Genomic DNA, 17,576 nt, shown 5'->3' on the forward strand with positions numbered 1-17,576 from the left:
GATAGGGAGGAGGAATAGGGGAGGAGGAAACAGTTCACAGGTCCAAAGTTTTATTAAAGAACAAAGACACATAAGGGAGAGTGGGGGAAGGAGAAATCTTCTCAGACGGCCTTATCCCCATTAAAGTCCATAGGTTTATACTCTATGAGTAGACTGTGGACCAGTCTACAACAGTCTTCAATAGACATTAGTACAAGCTGACCATTAATTTACTGATGGTTGGCACCCTGTCCTCTCATTCTGGTGGATGAGGCCCTTTCTGGCGACCCACAGTACAAAGTTTTCGAGTTCATGCTCTTGGGCCCTCAACATATCCTGTGCAAAGGGGCACTGTTGGAAATAAAAGGCACTCGCAATAGCAAGGTGACCATCCTGGCACCCAGAATTAAAAGCTCACCAAGAATCAGGAACTGTGGCTGCTCCGCTCACCCTGGAGCCAGTGTGTGTTCCACCGAGCAGAAATGACATTACTGGAAGTCCCGCCTGTGTTTCATTACTGACCGAACGTCTTCAGGAATCCCTCCAGGGTGAGTGGGGTGGCAGTTTCCTAAAGACACACCTTGAGGTATTTCAAAGAATTTATTAGGCCACTTGTAGCCTGAAAGAAGAGAGAATTAATACGTGCATTTGTACAATCAGTAAAATGTTAAACACTTGCAGTATTCTGACTAACAGTAATTAACAAAACTTTCTATATCAGTCCCAGTTTAATCCTACTGGCCAGTGATTGAAGGAAAAAAAATATTGGCTGGCAAAGTTGGGGCCCTTGAAAAAAGCACAAGCAGACAAGAGATTAACTTGTATGGTGTTTCTCTCCTACCAGACCCAGGTTCCCCCTTCTGGGTCTCTGAGCACATAGTCTGGTTCAGTTCAAGTCCTCAGAGCGGGATAGGACTTGCTGTGATGTCTCTCTTTAAATCCTCCTGAGACAGTCTCTCCTTTCCTTCCTCACGAGCATTAGAAGTGCTTTCCACTACAGTCTGATCTTTCCAGGCATCAAATTCACACCTCACACCCTCCCAGGGAGAAGGTTCTCCATCTCTTTACTTCTCTGAGTTCTCACCCATCAGTTATGACAGGGATGCATTCAACTAACAGCAGCCCAGTCTTTTCCTCACATACCTGCTTGCATCGAGACAGTCCTCTCCTTTTACCTCAGCAGCCTACCAGCCCCCCCTTCTTCTTGCTCTGTTACATCAACCAATCATCCTCCTCTAGGAACAAATCAGACCCAGCCAAGATGGCTTCCCCCTGCACTGGAAACACACCCTAGATCAGCATTAAAAAGTGGTCTCCATAAAGAGGGCTGCAGCACTTCTGCATTAATGAACATTCAGTTTAACCCTGTCCACACTGCAAAGGATAATACAGCAGTAACAAAGGAAGACGTTCCGCAGCAGTTATCAGCTACAGTCCAGGTAACAGTAAGTATACAAGGCTGTTCTGCCACGGACATAATCCGTATTTCCCTGACAGTGAAAATAAATAAAACAGGGCAAGGAGGAAGGCAATAAGTTGAAAGTATTGCACTTGCATCAGCCCATTTTGTACAGTGAGATGTGAATTCTGCACTCATCAAAACAAAAAGATACAATACTATTACAGATTGTCTATGTGATTACTTTTTAGTTCTATTTGAAATCCCAAAGATAAAAGTAACCCCGGATCCAGTGGTAGAAGGTGATGAGATGACCCTGACATGTGACACCAGTCTCAGCCCTCTCAGACCGAGGACAGAACTGAAATTTGCTTTTCACAAAGAAGGACGGAATGTCCAAGAATTCACTTTGTATAATCGATATGGAGTTCAGTCTGCTCAGGTGAAGGACTCTGGGAAATATTCCTGTGAAGTGACAACTGCAACCAACAGTGTAAAGAAGAGGAGTCAGGAGATATTGGTCGGGATAAACGGTGAGTCAGTCACAGGACCAACCAAGGGATTGCGGAACATTTTATAACAGGTTTGTGAGGATTAACATTTAATAACAAATGAATGACCATAATTTCACTCCTAAAAAAAAAGAAAAAAAGAGATAATTAACGAGCGCTTGGAGATGCGTAGCAAGCAGCTGGCATAAAAGGCACAAACCTCAAACCTTCACATTAAGACAATAACACATGCAGCGCTAAAAATAAAATTAAAACATAGAAAAACATATAGAGTAATATGTGATGGACTACTAGTGCTTAGTAGTGATTTATAAGTGTCCTCATAGCATGAATGCAATAGTCCCAATAAACTTGTGCAAGACGTGATGAACTCCGTGCTGTGAAGTGTTTAATATTATGCACTCACCAGAAAGCGCATAAAATGCGCATTTGAGTTGTCAGACCACTCCTGGTCCCAGAAAAGTTGAACCTATATGGATCATCTGGCGAGCTGTCACTCTGTCACTCCTTAACCAGCAGGGGGACTCCCGACATCCAAGGAACCCCACAGGGATAATCCAGGCTCATTAACCAGGGCACTCACATGCAGTATCCACCTTGAGAGAGGGGGGGCTTGACCAGAAAGCCCACCCCAAAAAACACTGATAGTGTAGTATGTTCCAACAAATGTTCTTTATTAGAGATGATGTATACAAATAACTCACAGGGTATCCCAGATAAAAAGATGGCCGCCGGCCTCCACGAGGTACGGAAAGGCGTGACGTCACCGGCTAGGCTCCACCCTGACGCGTTTCGTGCGTCACCCCTTTGATAACGTGCTCGTCCGCATGAAACGCGTCAGGGTGGAGCCTAGCCGGTGACGTCACGCCGTTCCGTACCTCGTGGAGGCCGGCGGCCATCTTTTTATCTGGGATACCCTGTGAGTTATTTGTATACATCATCTCTAATAAAGAACATTTGTTGGAACATACTACACTATCAGTGTTTTTTGGGGTGGGCTTTCTGGTCAAGCCCCCCCTCTCTCAAGGTGGATACTGCATGTGAGTGCCCTGGTTAATGAGCCTGGATTATCCCTGTGGGGTTCCTTGGATGTCGGGAGTCCCCCTGCTGGTTAAGGAGTGACAGAGTGACAGCTCGCCAGATGATCCATATAGGTTCAACTTTTCTGGGACCAGGAGTGGTCTGACAACTCAAATGCGCATTTTATGCGCTTTCTGGTGAGTGCATAATATTAAACACTTCACAGCACGGAGTTCATCACGTCTTGCACAAGTTTATTGGGACTATTGCATTCATGCTATGAGGACACTTATAAATCACTACTAAGCACTAGTAGTCCATCACATATTACTCTATATGTTTTTCTATGTTTTAATTTTATTTTTAGCGCTGCATGTGTTATTGTCATAATTTCACTCCTAACTTTCAATGATGCCCAGGCTGAACTGCAATAGTCCCTAAATACAAGAGATGCACAAACCTCTTGGTATGTAGTACCCCTCACCCCCTACAATCCGTTAGGGACCCCCAAGTGGCTCAGGGGGCTGACATTTAATTTAAACATTATGTGGGCCCTAAGGTACCACTAAATACCAAGCAGCACAATGTCAAATGCACAGTGCCTGACTTGGACCCCTGACCAGCACATCCTACCTGGCATCAACAAGTCAAACTGTTCAAAACATTTCATTAAGCATCTGGTGTGATCGGGGATAGGGAGGAGGAATAGGGGAGGAGGAAAGAGTTCACAGGTCCAAAGTTTTATTGAAGAACAAAGACACATAAGGGAGAATGGGGGAAGGAGAGATCTTCTCAGATGTCCTTTTCCTCATTAACGTCCATAGGTTTATACTCTATGAGTAGACTGTGGACCAGTCTGCAATAGTCTTCAATAGACATCAGTACAAACTGACCATTAATTTACTGATGGTTGGCACCCTGTCCTCTCATTCTGGTGGTTGAGGCCCTTTCTGGTGACCCACAGTACAAAGTTTTCAAGTTCATGCACTTGGACCCTCAACAGGTCCTGTGAAAGGGACACTGTTGGAAGACGTGCAAAGCAGTTTCTGTGTGAATGATGCAAAAGGGGCAATGCCGATATCTCCACAGGTTTTTGGCATGCATGAAAGTTCTCAACCCCTTTTTGGATCACTATCCATGCCAGATCCTTATACCATATTGTGAGTCTCTTTGAAGAAACATTCCTCCAGACCACTTTACAAGTGGCTAAAGGTAGGCCAGGAACAGGCTCCACAGGCCAGAGCTCTGTACTATTCGGATTCGGATCAGCTTCAGCTCAGCACACTAACCCCTTGGATGAGCCACCAGAACTTCCTGCAATGTTCACTAATATAAGCTTCTCCCCAGCTCTTCAGGACATTCTTCAGCAGCAAAGTCTTCACTCCTGATGTTCCAATCCAAGCAATCACCTTCCTAGAGGACAGCAGGAAGCTTCAGGTCTCAAAGTTTAGGACAGGAATAAACAGCATCAGGGGCGGACTGACAACTCTTGGGGCCCCCGGGCAATAGGGGATCATGGGGCCCCTGTGTCCTTGCCCAAACTCAAAAACGCCTATGAAAAAGGTACCAGGAGCATCTCATGGGGCCCCCTACTGACCCCGGGCCCTCGGGCAGCGCCCGAGTTTCCAAATGGTCAGTCCGCCCCTGAGCAAAATACACTTACATAGCTTGCACCAATGTATGTTTGTATGTGCTATGCTTGTGGGATATTCATGTAAGTTAGAGATCAATGTAGTAGAAATCAATACTCTAGTGATCTCTGCTAGCTTCCGGGTCCTGTGCCAAGTGGCTGTCCTGCTGCATTGTGAACAAAGGAAGGTGTCTGCTCGCAGAGACACCATTCAGGGAACACTTTGCTTTTTCCCAATGAATACAAAGTGTTCTCTGGTTGGAGAAGGTGGGGTGGTGGTATCACAATCTCCACCTTGTCCAGTCCAAATACAGGACTCATGTTCAAACAGAGCACAATACTCCAATTTGCTTTCTACAGAGATGAATGGAAAGTTCAGGAATTCAGTTCATCCAGTCAATATGAAGTCCATTCTGCCAGGCTGGAGGATTCTGGGACTTATTCCTGTGACGTGAGAGCTTCAAATGGCAAAGTGGGGAAACGTAGTGACTTCATCCCTATTATGATAAAAGGTGAATGTGAGTTATAGCTGAACAGATCACAAATATGCACCCCGGCTTAGATTAAAAGACAATCTGTGCAGAATTACAGACCATCACCCAACCATTACAATTATGTCCAACACATGCTGGATCTGGATCAACTGTGGGTGTAGGATTCTAACTTTTTTTTTTTTTTTTGATGGTTGAACTGGATGGACTTTTGTCTTTGTTCAGCCAGACTAACTATGTAACTATGCGTTTAGGCTACACACAACTTATGGAGATGAGCAGCAACATTTTATTACATTTCTGTAAAATTTAAACCTAATTGACTCCAAAATTGATAATGTTATTGTCAAACTTTGTTGATTTTTTTGGCAAAATTCATTGATGTTAAAGCTGAACTCTAGATTTTGATTTTTTTTTGCATAGTTACAGCTTGGCACAATGTAAGCATGCATATTGCATACCTATAGGACCATGATGGAAGCAAAGAATCTCTGTAGTATTCACCAATACAACAGTGATCGCTGCTTTGTGCCTAGTACAGCCTTATCTCAACCAGGGTTCCTTCAACAGTTGCTTGAGGTTCCTTGAGCTGTGGCTTTATGACCTCCCATTTGATGGTGCTGCATAATTCTGGGGCTAGTGCCTCTTGCAAGAGCCAGCTGCATGACACCAATTACATTTTTTAGCTGTATGTAAGGGTGACACTCACAACACCACTGTAAGGGGGGCATTCTTCCCACTGACCACCAATGTAAAGAGCATTCTTCTCATTGACCACCAATGCAAGGAGCATTCTTCCCACTGACCACCATTGTAAGGGACATTCTTCCCACTGATCACCAATGTAAGGGACATTCTTCCCAATGACCACCAATGTAAGGAACATTCTTCCCACTGGTCACCGGTGTAAGGAGCCTTCTTATCACTGGCCACCAATGTAGTGGTAATTCTTCCCACTGGCCACCAATTCAAGGAGCATTCTTCCCACTGACCACCAATGTAAGGAGCATTCTTCCTACTGGCCACCAATGTAAGAAGCAATCTTTCCACTGGATACCAGTTTATGGAGCATTCTTCCCAATAGCCACCAGTGTAAGGAGCATTTTTCCCTCTGATCACTAATGTAAGAAACATTCTTCCCACTGGCCACTGATTTAAGGATCATTCTTCCCACTGATCACCAATGTAAGGCGCAATCTTCCCAATGGCCACCAATGTAAGAAGCATTCTTCCCACTGACCACCAATGTAAGGGGCATTCTTCCCAATGGCCACCAATGTAAGAAACATTCTTCCCACTGACCACCAATATAAGGTGCAATCTTCCCAATGGCCACCAATGTAAGAAACATTCTTCCCACTGTCTCCCAATACTTTGGTTTTATCAGGGGTTGCACAAGACTTAAAAATTGTTTAAAGGGTTCCGCTGGGGTAAACAGGTTGAGAAAGGCAGGCCTAGTGGCTGCCCTGCTACCTAGAAGCCACAGGGAGTCACTCACTTGGCACAGGTGCGATTCACAGAATGCCCTTTCATTTATCTCTATGAGTGAAAGGCTTTCCCTTATTGGGTGAGGTGGAAATAGCGGCATCACCATCCCACCTCTCCACCTCATGAAATTAGGGAATGGCTTGCATTCTTTCATTGAAAAAAATGAAAGATGTTCTGTGAATGGCACCTGTGCCAAGCAAGCAAACCTCTAGGACCTGTAGGAAAACGGCGAAGACTGTACGTAAGGCTGACACTCACAACAGCACTGTAAGGGGGGCATTCTTCCCACGGACCACCAATGTAAGGGACATTCTTCCCACTGATCACCAATGTAAGGGACATTCTTCCTACTGACCACCAATGTAAGGGACATTCTTCCCACTGACCATCAATGTAAGGGACATTCTTCCCACTGACCACCAATGTAAGGAGCATTCTTCCTGGTGGCCACCAATGTAAGGCACATTCTTCCCATTGGCCACCAATGTAAGGGACATTCTTCCCACTTACCACCAATTTTTTTCGATTAGTGCAAGGCTTTCCTTTATTGAGCGAGGTGGAAATAGTAACCATCCCACCTCTCCACCTCATCAAATTAGGGAATGGCTTGCATGCTTTGCATTGAGAAAAATGAAAGAAGTTCTGTGAATGTCACCTGTGCCAAGTGAGCAAACCCCTTGGACCCAGAGGAAAGTGGCAAAGACTGAAGTAGTGGTGACTGCTATGTTGATTCTCTGCTTCCACATTAGTCCCATATGAACCAGTGTAACTATAAAAAAATCCATACCTGGAATTCAGCTTTAATGGTCACAAATTTCATCAAATTTTTGCAGAATGTTGACACGCATCCTTTCTAGCAAATATGATTTTTTTAATTGCTTATTTTTTTCAGAGCTGTTTGTCACCCCAGTGCTAAATGTAAGCACATTGGAAGTCTTAGAAGGTGACAACATGACCATGAAGTGTGACACAAGTCTCAGTCCGCTCAGACAGAGGGCAGAACTGCAGTTTGCTTTCTACAGAGATGGATGCAATGTTAGGGAATTCAGTTTATCTGATCAATATGGAGTCCAGTCTGCTCAACTGGAGGATTCTGGGAATTATTCCTGTGAAGTGAGATCTGCATCCAACATTTCTAAGAAGAGTGAGGATGTTTTTGTCCAGATAAGAGGTAAGTTGTTTCACCATCAGTTATAAAAATTAAGTTAACCTACATACATTATATTGCCAAAAGTACTGGGCCGCCTGCCTTTCCACGCACATGAACTTTAATGGCCCCCCAGTCTTAGTCCGTAGGGTTCAATATTGAGTTGGCCCCGCCCTTTCCACACACATGACCTTCAATGGCCCCCCAGTCTTAGTCCGTAGGGTTCAATATTGAGTTGGCCCCACCCTTTGCAGCTGTAACAGCTTCATGTCTTCTGGGAAGGCCGTCCACAAGGTTTAGGAGGGTGTCTATGGGAAGGTTTGACCATTCTTCCAGAAGCACATTTGTCAGGTCAGGCACTGATATCGGGGGAGGAGGCCTGGCTCGCAGTCTCCGCTCTAATAAATCCCAAAGGTTTTCTATCAGATTGAGGTCAGAACCCAGGCCAGGCTGTATGCCTAGGTGCTTGATTGTATAAACCTGTGGCCATGGAGGTGACTGGAACACCTTCACATGTTACAGAGGTGAAGGCAGCAAGATTTCAACAGCTACACTATATTGCCAAAAGTATTGGGACACCCCTCCAAATCATTGGATTCAGGTGTTCCAGTGTAAAGTTTGGTGGAGGAGGGATTATGGTGTGGGGTTGTTTTTCAGTGGTTGGGCTTGGCCCCCTAGTTCCAGTGATGGGAATTCTTAAGGCAGCAGCATACCAAGACATTTTGGACAATTTCATGCTCCCAACTTTGTGGGAGGAGTTTGGGGATTGCACTTTCCTGTTCTAACATGACTGCACACCAGCGCACAAAGCAAGGTCCATAAAGACATGGAGGAGCCAGTTTGGGGTGGAGGAACTTGACTGGCCTGCACAGAGTCCTGACCTCAACCCGATAGAAGACCTTTGGGCTGAATTAGAGTGGAGACTGCGAGCCAGGCCTCCTCCCCCGACATCAGTGCCTGACCTGACAAATGTGCTTCTGGAAGAATGGTCCAACCTTCCCATAGACACCATCCTAAACCTTGTGGACGGCCTTCCCAGAAGAGTTGAAGCTGTTATAGCTGCAAAGGGCGGGAACTCAATATTGAACCCTACGGACTAAGACTGGAAGTTCATGTGTGTGTAAAGACAGGCATCCCAATACTTTGGCAATATAGTGTATAAGGGCCTGAAAGAGCAGGTCAGAGTCTAGGATTACACCCAGTACCCTGGCATGAGGGGAGGCACTGATAGTTGTATTATTGATCTTGATGGAAAGGTGAGGGGGAGGAGCATGGGGAGGAGGAAATACTAAAAATGTATTTAATTCAAGAATGTGGTAAAATTTCTCTTTGCAAAGAATACCCAATCATGTACAAGGAAACCATTTTGTTACGATCAGGGGTCAGGCTCGAAGACCAGTTACTATAGCAGTGGAAAGGCTCACCTGAAACCAGCAGGATAGGTACACAGGCAGGTCACCGTGGTGAAGGAGTGGGATCATCCGAGGTGTGGAATCTAAGTACCAACCGGCATTTTTCCTGTGTGAGTGCATTTTCTGCTGGAGTGTGAAGCAGCAGCTGAACACAACAGTTTATCTAAAGCAGGATAACTCAAGAAGCTGGAAGATACAACAAAGAACTCTACTGCACACTGGATGGACTGCAAGCAAACACCCCGGGAAACATCTCCTACAAGTCTGAGTCCTACTCCATGTATCTTTTAATATGCCACCTCTACTCCTCCTTTTCATATTACTATCCTCTGTTCTCAAAATCTCGTTTCTTTACCCCTCTGCTCCACCTCAAAGCTTATACATCTCTCCCTCACTGCTACCATCTCCATACTACTGCTCTCATCATCTCCTGCTGATACTTTACTCACCTGCTGACCCAAACACCAAGACAGGAAGGCATGTGCCCTCACATACATCCCATTCCCACCTTACTTTCCTCACCCTCCTTCTTCTCCTAACCTCTGGGGATATCTCCCCAAACCCTGGTCCTCCAGTATCTCACCCCACCAGGCATCCTCCTTCTCCTACCTCTGGGGATATCCCCCAAACCTTGGTCCTCCAGTATCTCACCCTCACACCAGGCACCCTCCTTCTTCTCCTAACCTCTGGGGATATCTCCCTAAACCATGGTCCTCCAGTATCTCACCCCCACACCAGGAACCCCCCTTCCTCCAGGAATAGCCGTAATCCACTCAATTTAATCTCTGTCCCAGTACTCCTAAAAACCACCCTCCCTTTTTCATGTGCACTCTGGAATACCCGCTCTGTCTGTAATAAGCTCACCTCTGTCCATGACCGTAGCCTCCCTAGCGGTCTGATTATGTCCATATTTCTGTGCTCAAAGCGGTACATTTTTTTTGCATGGAAATATGTATTTTTTCTATTGTAGACCTGTAATTTTTAGGAATAACTCACTGAAATCTGTCCGAACAAGAGTCTAGGAAACATCCCGGGTATTAGAGATGAGCGGATCGAACATGACGAAGTGGAATTCGTTTCGAAGATTGGGAAAAATTCGATTCGCGACGAATCCGAAGATTAGCAAACTTGGGATGCACGAATCGAATTTTCCCAAAAATGGCGGCGACATGTGTGGCGATGGAGCGGGGATCTCTGGGAAGGCGCGCAGACAAGGCGCGCTGACCCATAATGCATTCATTCATGACATGTGATCGCATTAGCCAATCAGCAGCCAGCACTGTGTAATGGTGGAGCTATAAATCGCGGCCATCTTAGAATTCTCCATTAGCCTCCGGTCATTCAAGAGAGACAGACCTGTGTGTATGAAGGGACAGAGTTAGGGCCACAGAGACTTTAGGGCCACAGAATCGTTACTCAGGGACACAGAATCGTTACTCAGGGACACAGAATTGTGACTTTAGGGCCACAGAATCGTTACTCAGGGACACAGAATTGTTACTCAGGGACACAGAATCGTTACTCAGGGACACAGAATCGTTACTCAGGGACACAGAATCGTGACTTAGGGCCACAGCTATCAAAGAATCGAAAATTTAAAGTGACATACACCCTTTTTTTTTTTGGTGGCTGTCGTGCACAGTTGGTGCTGCAGTTTGCCGATTGTGCAAAATAAACTGACTTTCTGCTTCACAACCACTATTGTACGTTCAAAGAGTTAAATCCATTTACACGCCGGCTGGCGGTAATATTTTTTGGGTGATTAGTGCATTCCAGTGACACAAACGTACAGTTTCCAGCCAACGGCAAGCTGCAATTGACCGATTGTGCAAAATAAACTGACTTTCTGCTTCACAACCACTATTGTACGTTCAAAGAGTTAGATCCATTTACACGCCGGCTGGCGGTAATATTTTTTGGGTGATTAGTGCATTCCAGTGACCTAAACGTACAGTTTCCAGCCAACGGCAAGCTGCAATTGACCGATTGTGTACAATAAACTGACTTTCTGCTTCACAACCACTATTGTACATTCAAAGAGTTAAATCCATATACACGCCGGGTGGCGGTAATATTTTTTGGGTGATTAGTGCATTCCAGTGACATAAACGTACAGTTTACAGCCAACGGCAAGCTTCAATTGACCGATTGTGCTAAATAAACTGACTTTCTGCTTCACAACCACTATTGTACGTTCAAAGAGTTAAATCCGGTTTTATTTTTGGGGTGCTTATTGAATTAAAGAGTATGTCAGACAACATGCAGAGGAGTGGCAGAGGAGGCAATGTTTCAGGAGCGAGCAGACGTGGCAGCAGAGGAAGGGGTCGAGGCAGCACTAGTCGCAGCCAGAGGCCAGTGCTCCCGGTGTCATCCAGCGGTCGTGTCTCCACCGACAACCCTGCCGTCATCGATTGGTTGACTCGGTCATCTTCCTCTTCCCAGGTCACCTCTGACACCTACAGCCAACGGTCGGTGGGTACGTCAGACACAACCGTTAGTTGGCATGGCCCGGGAGCAAGCCCACTGAAATCACGTGTCCTCGACCTGCCCCTGTCCTTTGGTGTTCCCTCACCAAGGGAAGTATCGCATGCTGTGGGCTCAGCCCCACTGTACAGTGAGGAAGAGCTAACAGAGGGCGGTCAGGAATGGGGGGGAGACATCCGCCTCTTCAGCAGCCAGGCGAAGAAGTACTGGCGAGGAGAGTGGCTCGGTAGCCGGTCTAGAGACAGGTCTGTCTCCTGACCCACACGCAGCCGAGGGGGCTAGTAGTGACGCGGAGACCCTAATTGATGATGATGAGGCTGATCGCACTTGGCTGCCTCGTCGTCATCAGGCTATTGCTTCCGCATCATCAGGAGAAGAGGGTGCCAGCTTGCCAGCGAGCAAAACAGTCGGTGGGTTGCCCAGGAGGCAGCAGGGTCGCAGCAGTGTCAGTGGAGCCAAACGGCCACGGAGGAGAGCACCAGCTCCACTGCAGCCTACCACCACGGCCAGTAGTGGTGCCGGTGTGCACGGAGGAAGTAGCAGTCAGCCAGTGAGGAGTAGCGGGGGCAAAGTTTCCTTCTCGGCGGTGTGGCAATTTTTCGTCAAGCCGCCCGAGGAAGTAAACGTAGCCGTATGTCGACTATGTGGCCAGAAAGTCTAGCGTGGCCAGGGGGCCCATGTTGGGACTACAGCGTTGCGTCAGCATATGCAGCGTCGCCATTCGGTGGCCTGGGAAAACCGTGATAAAGATACGGCGGTTCTGCCTGCCCCAGCCCCCGCTCCATCACCCGCTCCGTTACTTGCTCCGTCACCCGACGTCAATCGCCCTCTATCAGCCAGTCAAGGCTCCAACACCTCTGCTGAGGGGAGTTGTCGCTCGTTGGCATCTTCCGCTCGTTCAGATGCTCCTTCTCCTGCTACTCCTCTTCACGGATTCTGTCAGCAGTCTTTCTTGAAATCCGTTTCCAAGAGACAACAGTTTGCGAGCACGCACCCGACGGTGCAGAAGCTGAACGTCCTCCTGTCCAAGTTGCTGGTGCTGCAGTCCCTCCCTTTCCAAGTGGTGGACTCAGCACCTTTCCGAGAAGTGATGGCTTGTGCCGAGCCGCGGTGGAGAGTGCCAAGCCGGCATTTCTTCACCAAAAAGGCAGTGCCAGCCCTGCATTCACATGTAGAAGAGATGGTGGGCCAGTCTTTGAGCATGTCGGTCTCTGCCAAAGTGCACGGCAGCGCCAACGTGTGGAGCTGTAACTACGGTCAGGGACAGTACATGTCATTTACGGCCCACTGGGTGAACGTGGTGCCGGCACAGCCGCACCAGCAACTTGGACAGGTCACGCCGCTTTTGCCTCCACGTTTGCACGTCCTTGGTCCAGCAAAGATGTCCGCCTCTACCACCTCTTCTTCCGCCGTGTCCTCAGCCGCCACCCCCGTGCCAAGTCCCATTACCCGACCGGCATATCACATGTGCAGGGCGCAACGGTGTCACGCTGTGCTGCACCTGGTATGCCTTGGCGAACGTAGTCACACAGGGGAGGAACTTCTGAGTGTAATGAACAGAGAAATCGACAGATGGCTGTCTCCGCGCAAACTGAAAATCGGAACCATGTTGACCGACAACGGAAAGAACATGGTGTCTGCTCTGCGTCAAGGAAGGTTGTGCCATGCGCCATGCATGGCTCACGTGTTCAATCTGGTTGTCAAGCGGTTCCTAAAATCCACCATCCCACTGCAAGACATCCTTAAAATGTCACGTAAACTTTGCATGCATTTCAGCCATTCCTACACCGCAAAGCACACCCTCCTTGAGCTGCAGCGGCAGAACGGAATTCCACAGCATCGCCTGATCTGCGACGTTGCAACAAGGTGGAATTCAACCCTACATATGTTAGACCGCCTTTACGAACAGCGAAAGGCCATCACCGATTTCCTGATGTTACAAGCGGATAAAGGTACTCCCCTGTGTAACTTAGATGTCAGCCATTGGCAGCTCATGCGTGACACCTGCCGCTTGCTCAGGCCCTTTGAGGAGGCCACGCTATTCGTGAGTCGGCAGGACTATGGGATGAACAACGTCATTCCTCTGTTGCACGTCCTGGAACAAATGCTGTTAACAATGGCTGGTCAGGGTGCGGTAGACGTGGCGCACAGATCTCAACGCCACATGACCCCTGTGGGGGCAGGACAGGAAGAAGAGGAGGAGGTAGAGGAGGAAATTGGTGCTCAGGAATTATTGAGTGAAATGGGTGTTTTTTCCACTCAGCGGACAGGAGTGGAGGAGCAGGAGCATCTGGTAGAGGAGGAGGAGGAGACAGAGGACCCATACGCACCGTGGCAGTATGCTGTGGAGATGGAGGCAGGGAGTCCCTCGCATTCCTTGGCACAAATGGCCCATAGCATGCTCGGTTGCTTGCATAGCGACAGCCGAATAATAACCATCAGACAGAGGGATGACTTTTGGCTGTCCACCTTGTTGGACCCTCGCTACCGTTCAAAAATGGTGGCCTTTTTCACACCTGCTGAGAGGGAGGCCAAAATAAAGTACTATAAAAACCACCTATGTAGTCAGTTGGTCTCTGCCTTTCTGCGCCAACGTCCATCCTCAGACACTGTGGGCCCTGTGCGCTCGCGTTCCGCTGCCATGGCAGCAGGGGAGGGGTGGGGTGGTAGGAGCAGTGGCAGCTCCACCAGCAGCGCCTGCCTCAGTCTGCAGTCGATGATGAGTAGCTTTCTTCACCAGCGCAGTGAGGAAACTACTAACCAGCCGCAGCAGCAGCAGCATCAGGTGGACCTGGAGCAGGACCTCAAACAACAGGCTTGGGCCTACTTGGACAGCACCCTGCCAACCGAGGTAGACAATCCCCTTGACTACTGGGCAACGAAACTTGACCTTTGGCCCCAACTAGCTGAATTTGCCCTTGAAAGGCTGTCATGCCCGGCCAGTAGCGTGGCATCGGAGCGCGTGTTTAGTGCGGCAGGAGGTATTGTAACTCCACGGAGGACACGACTGTCCACCCAAAGTGTGGAGAGACTCACGTTTGTGAAAATGAATCAGGCGTGGATTAGTCTGGATTTCCAACCACCAGTTCCTGACACAACTGACTAAATCCGCCATGAATCATGCCCCAAACATGTTATTAGGGACAAATGGAAGACCTCCACCTGATCCGTACATTTGTATATATATTTTATTGAGAGGCTGATGGTCGGCCGACTCATGTTTTGCACATTTTTAATGACTTATACTCTGCAGGTCGGGCCCCTCATGAATTGGGGTTTTTAAATTATTTATACTTCGCTGGACGACCGTCACATGAATTGAACCTTTTTAATGACTTATACTCTGCTGGTCGGGCCCCTCATGAATTGGTGTTTTTGAATTATTTATACGTCGCTGGACGACTGTCACATGAATTTAAACTTTTTAATTATTTATAGTCGACCAGTTCCAGACCGATGGAATAGCAATTTTTTAAATATTTATTTGACACGTGTTGTCCATCTCATCAATGAGGTGGACTGTTTATTTATTGGCCACGGTTTGGCCCCCTCCTGTTTCTTACATTGTTAACTTGTTGTATCGGTCACGGTTTGTGGCCAAACATCGGCCTATAAATAGATGTCTACACAGTGACAAAAAATTATGTCGCCAGACAGCGGCCCCTAAGGTGACAGATATACAAAGCAATTCCCGAGGTGTTCAGTGAGCGGCTTGAACGGCTAGGTTATTACTAAATATATCTTTCTGGCCAAACATCGGCCTATAAATAGATGTCTACACAGTGACAAAAAAAGTAGGTCGCCTTACAGCGGCGTATCCTACAAATTGACATTATAAGAAATGGTTTAGACCAAAAAAAAAAAAAAGCCCTTTGATGCGATGCTATACCTTAGTAGATTGTGGAAAGTCGACAAGTCAAGCGTAACTGTGTACACTACAGAAAATCTTAACAAGACAACCAAACATGTGGACAAACCGTGACCGATACAACAAGTTAACAATGTAAGAAACAGGAGGGGGCCAAACCTCCTGCCGCACTAAACACGCGTTCCGATGCCACGCTACTGGCCGGGCATGACAGCCTTTCAAGGGCAAATTCAGCTAGTTGGGGCCAAAGGTCAAGTTTCGTTGCCCAGTAGTCAAGGGGATTGTCTACCTCGGTTGGCAGGGTGCTGTCCAAGTAGGCCCAAGCCTGTTGTTTGAGGTCCTGCTCCAGGTCCACCTGATGCTGCTGCTGCTGCGGCTGGTTAGTAGTTTCCTCACTGCGCTGGTGAAGAAAGCTACTCATCATCGACTGCAGACTGAGGCAGGCGCTGCTGGTGGAGCTGCCACTGCTCCTACCACCCCACCCCTCCCCTGCTGCCATGGCAGCGGAACGCGAGCGCACAGGGCCCACAGTGTCTGAGGATGGACGTTGGCGCAGAAAGGCAGAGACCAACTGACTACATAGGTGGTTTTTATAGTACTTTATTTTGGCCTCCCTCTCAGCAGGTGTGAAAAAGGCCACCATTTTTGAACGGTAGCGAGGGTCCAACAAGGTGGACAGCCAAAAGTCATCCCTCTGTCTGATGGTTATTATTCGGCTGTCGCTATGCAAGCAACCGAGCATGCTGAGGATGGACGTTGGCGCAGAAAGGCGGAGACCAACTGACTACATAGGTCTTATGGATGGAAGTACGACGGTATATGATCTTCTTCGCACCCACGGCATTACCTCATAAAATTTCTGCATTGCATCTGCAATCACAACGCTGACTTCCCGGATCGCCACTCAGCCATTGGACTCTTGATAGTCGTCTCCCCACGCTGCTGCTGGGGGGACTTTTTAACATAGGCCTCTGTATGGCCTTCAATTTTAGCTGCTTACGCTCCGCCACTCTGCCATGGGCCCCTGTACCGCCTCCTCATGCTGCTGCCAGGCCCGTAATCTGCCATGGGCCCCCGTACCGACTCCTCATGCTGCTGCCAGGCCGTAATCTGTCATGGGCCCCTGTACCGCCTCCTCATGCTGCTGCCAGGTCCAGAGTGTGTCATGGGTCCCTGTACGGCCTCCCATTGCTGCTGACTTCATCGCCAGACTCTGCCATGTGCCACTTTCAGGTCTCCTTACACTGTTGGTGGGTTCCATTTTGTGATAGGGTGCTGTATGGCCTTCCATTGCTGCTGCCTCCACCGCCACCCTGCGCCATGTGCCTCTGTCGTCTGCTCACGCTGCTAACGGCTTCCGCTTTTTAACCGAGGCCTGTGTATGGCTTCCGAATACTGCTGCCTCCACCGCCACCCTGCGCCATGTGCCTCTGTCGTCTGCTCACGCTGCTGACGGCTTCCGCTTTTTAACCGAGGCCTGTGTTTGGCTTCCGAATACTGCTGCATCCACCGCCACCCTGCGCCATGTGCCTCTGTCGTCTGCTCACGCTGCTGACGGTTTCCGCTTTTTAAACTAGTCCTGTGTATGTCTTCCGAATACTGCTGCCTCCACCACCACCCTGCGCCATGTGCCACTTTCAGGTCTCCTTACACTGTTGGTGGGTTCCATTTTGTGATAGGGTGCTGTATGGCCTTCCATTGCTGCTGCCTCCACCGCCACCCTGCGCCATGTGCCTCTGTCGTCTGCTCACGCTGCTGACGGCTTCCGCTTTTTAACCTAGGCCTGTGTATGGCCTTCAATTGAAGCTGCTTCTGCTCCGCCACTCTGCCATTGGACTCTTGATAGTCGTCTCCCCACGCTGCTGCTGGGGGGACTTTTTAACATGGGCCTCTGTATGGCCTTCAATTTTAGCTGCTTACGCTCCGCCACTCTGCCATGGGCCCCTGTACCGCCTCCTCATGCTGCTGCCAGGCCCGTAATCTGCCATGGGCCCCCGTACCGACTCTTCATGCTGCTGCCAGGCCCGTAATCTGTTATGGGCCCCTGTACCGCCTCCTCATGCTGCTGCCAGGTCCAGAGTGTGTCATGGGTCCCTGTACGGCCTCCCATTGCTGCTGTCTCCATCGCCACACTCTGCCATGTGCC

General features: G+C 48.4%; 2 protein-coding genes across 2 annotated transcripts in view; both read left to right on the forward strand.

Moving 5' to 3' along the window:
• Nucleotides 1-7,288, forward strand: part of LOC149441776 (Fc receptor-like protein 2) — a 90,447-nt gene extending 83,159 nt beyond the window's left edge. The window contains exons 11-13 of the mRNA XM_089656903.1: nucleotides 1,630-1,911; nucleotides 4,903-5,058; nucleotides 7,269-7,288. Of these exons, the coding sequence (XP_089513029.1) occupies nucleotides 1,630-1,911; nucleotides 4,903-5,058; nucleotides 7,269-7,288 (458 nt within the window). The remainder of the gene's footprint in view (nucleotides 1-1,629; nucleotides 1,912-4,902; nucleotides 5,059-7,268) is intronic.
• A 170-nt stretch (nucleotides 7,289-7,458) lies between these two features.
• Nucleotides 7,459-17,576, forward strand: part of LOC149441777 (Fc receptor-like protein 6) — a 180,767-nt gene continuing 170,649 nt past the window's right edge. The window contains exon 1 of the mRNA XM_089656904.1: nucleotides 7,459-7,690. Within this exon, the coding sequence (XP_089513030.1) occupies nucleotides 7,471-7,690 (220 nt within the window). The 5' untranslated portion in view covers nucleotides 7,459-7,470. The remainder of the gene's footprint in view (nucleotides 7,691-17,576) is intronic.

The sequence above is a fragment of the Staurois parvus genome, unplaced genomic scaffold, assembly GCF_062004578.1.
Source record: "Staurois parvus isolate SC_StPar_1 unplaced genomic scaffold, SC_StPar_1.0 ptg000948l, whole genome shotgun sequence".
Taxonomy (NCBI): Eukaryota; Metazoa; Chordata; class Amphibia; order Anura; family Ranidae; genus Staurois; species Staurois parvus.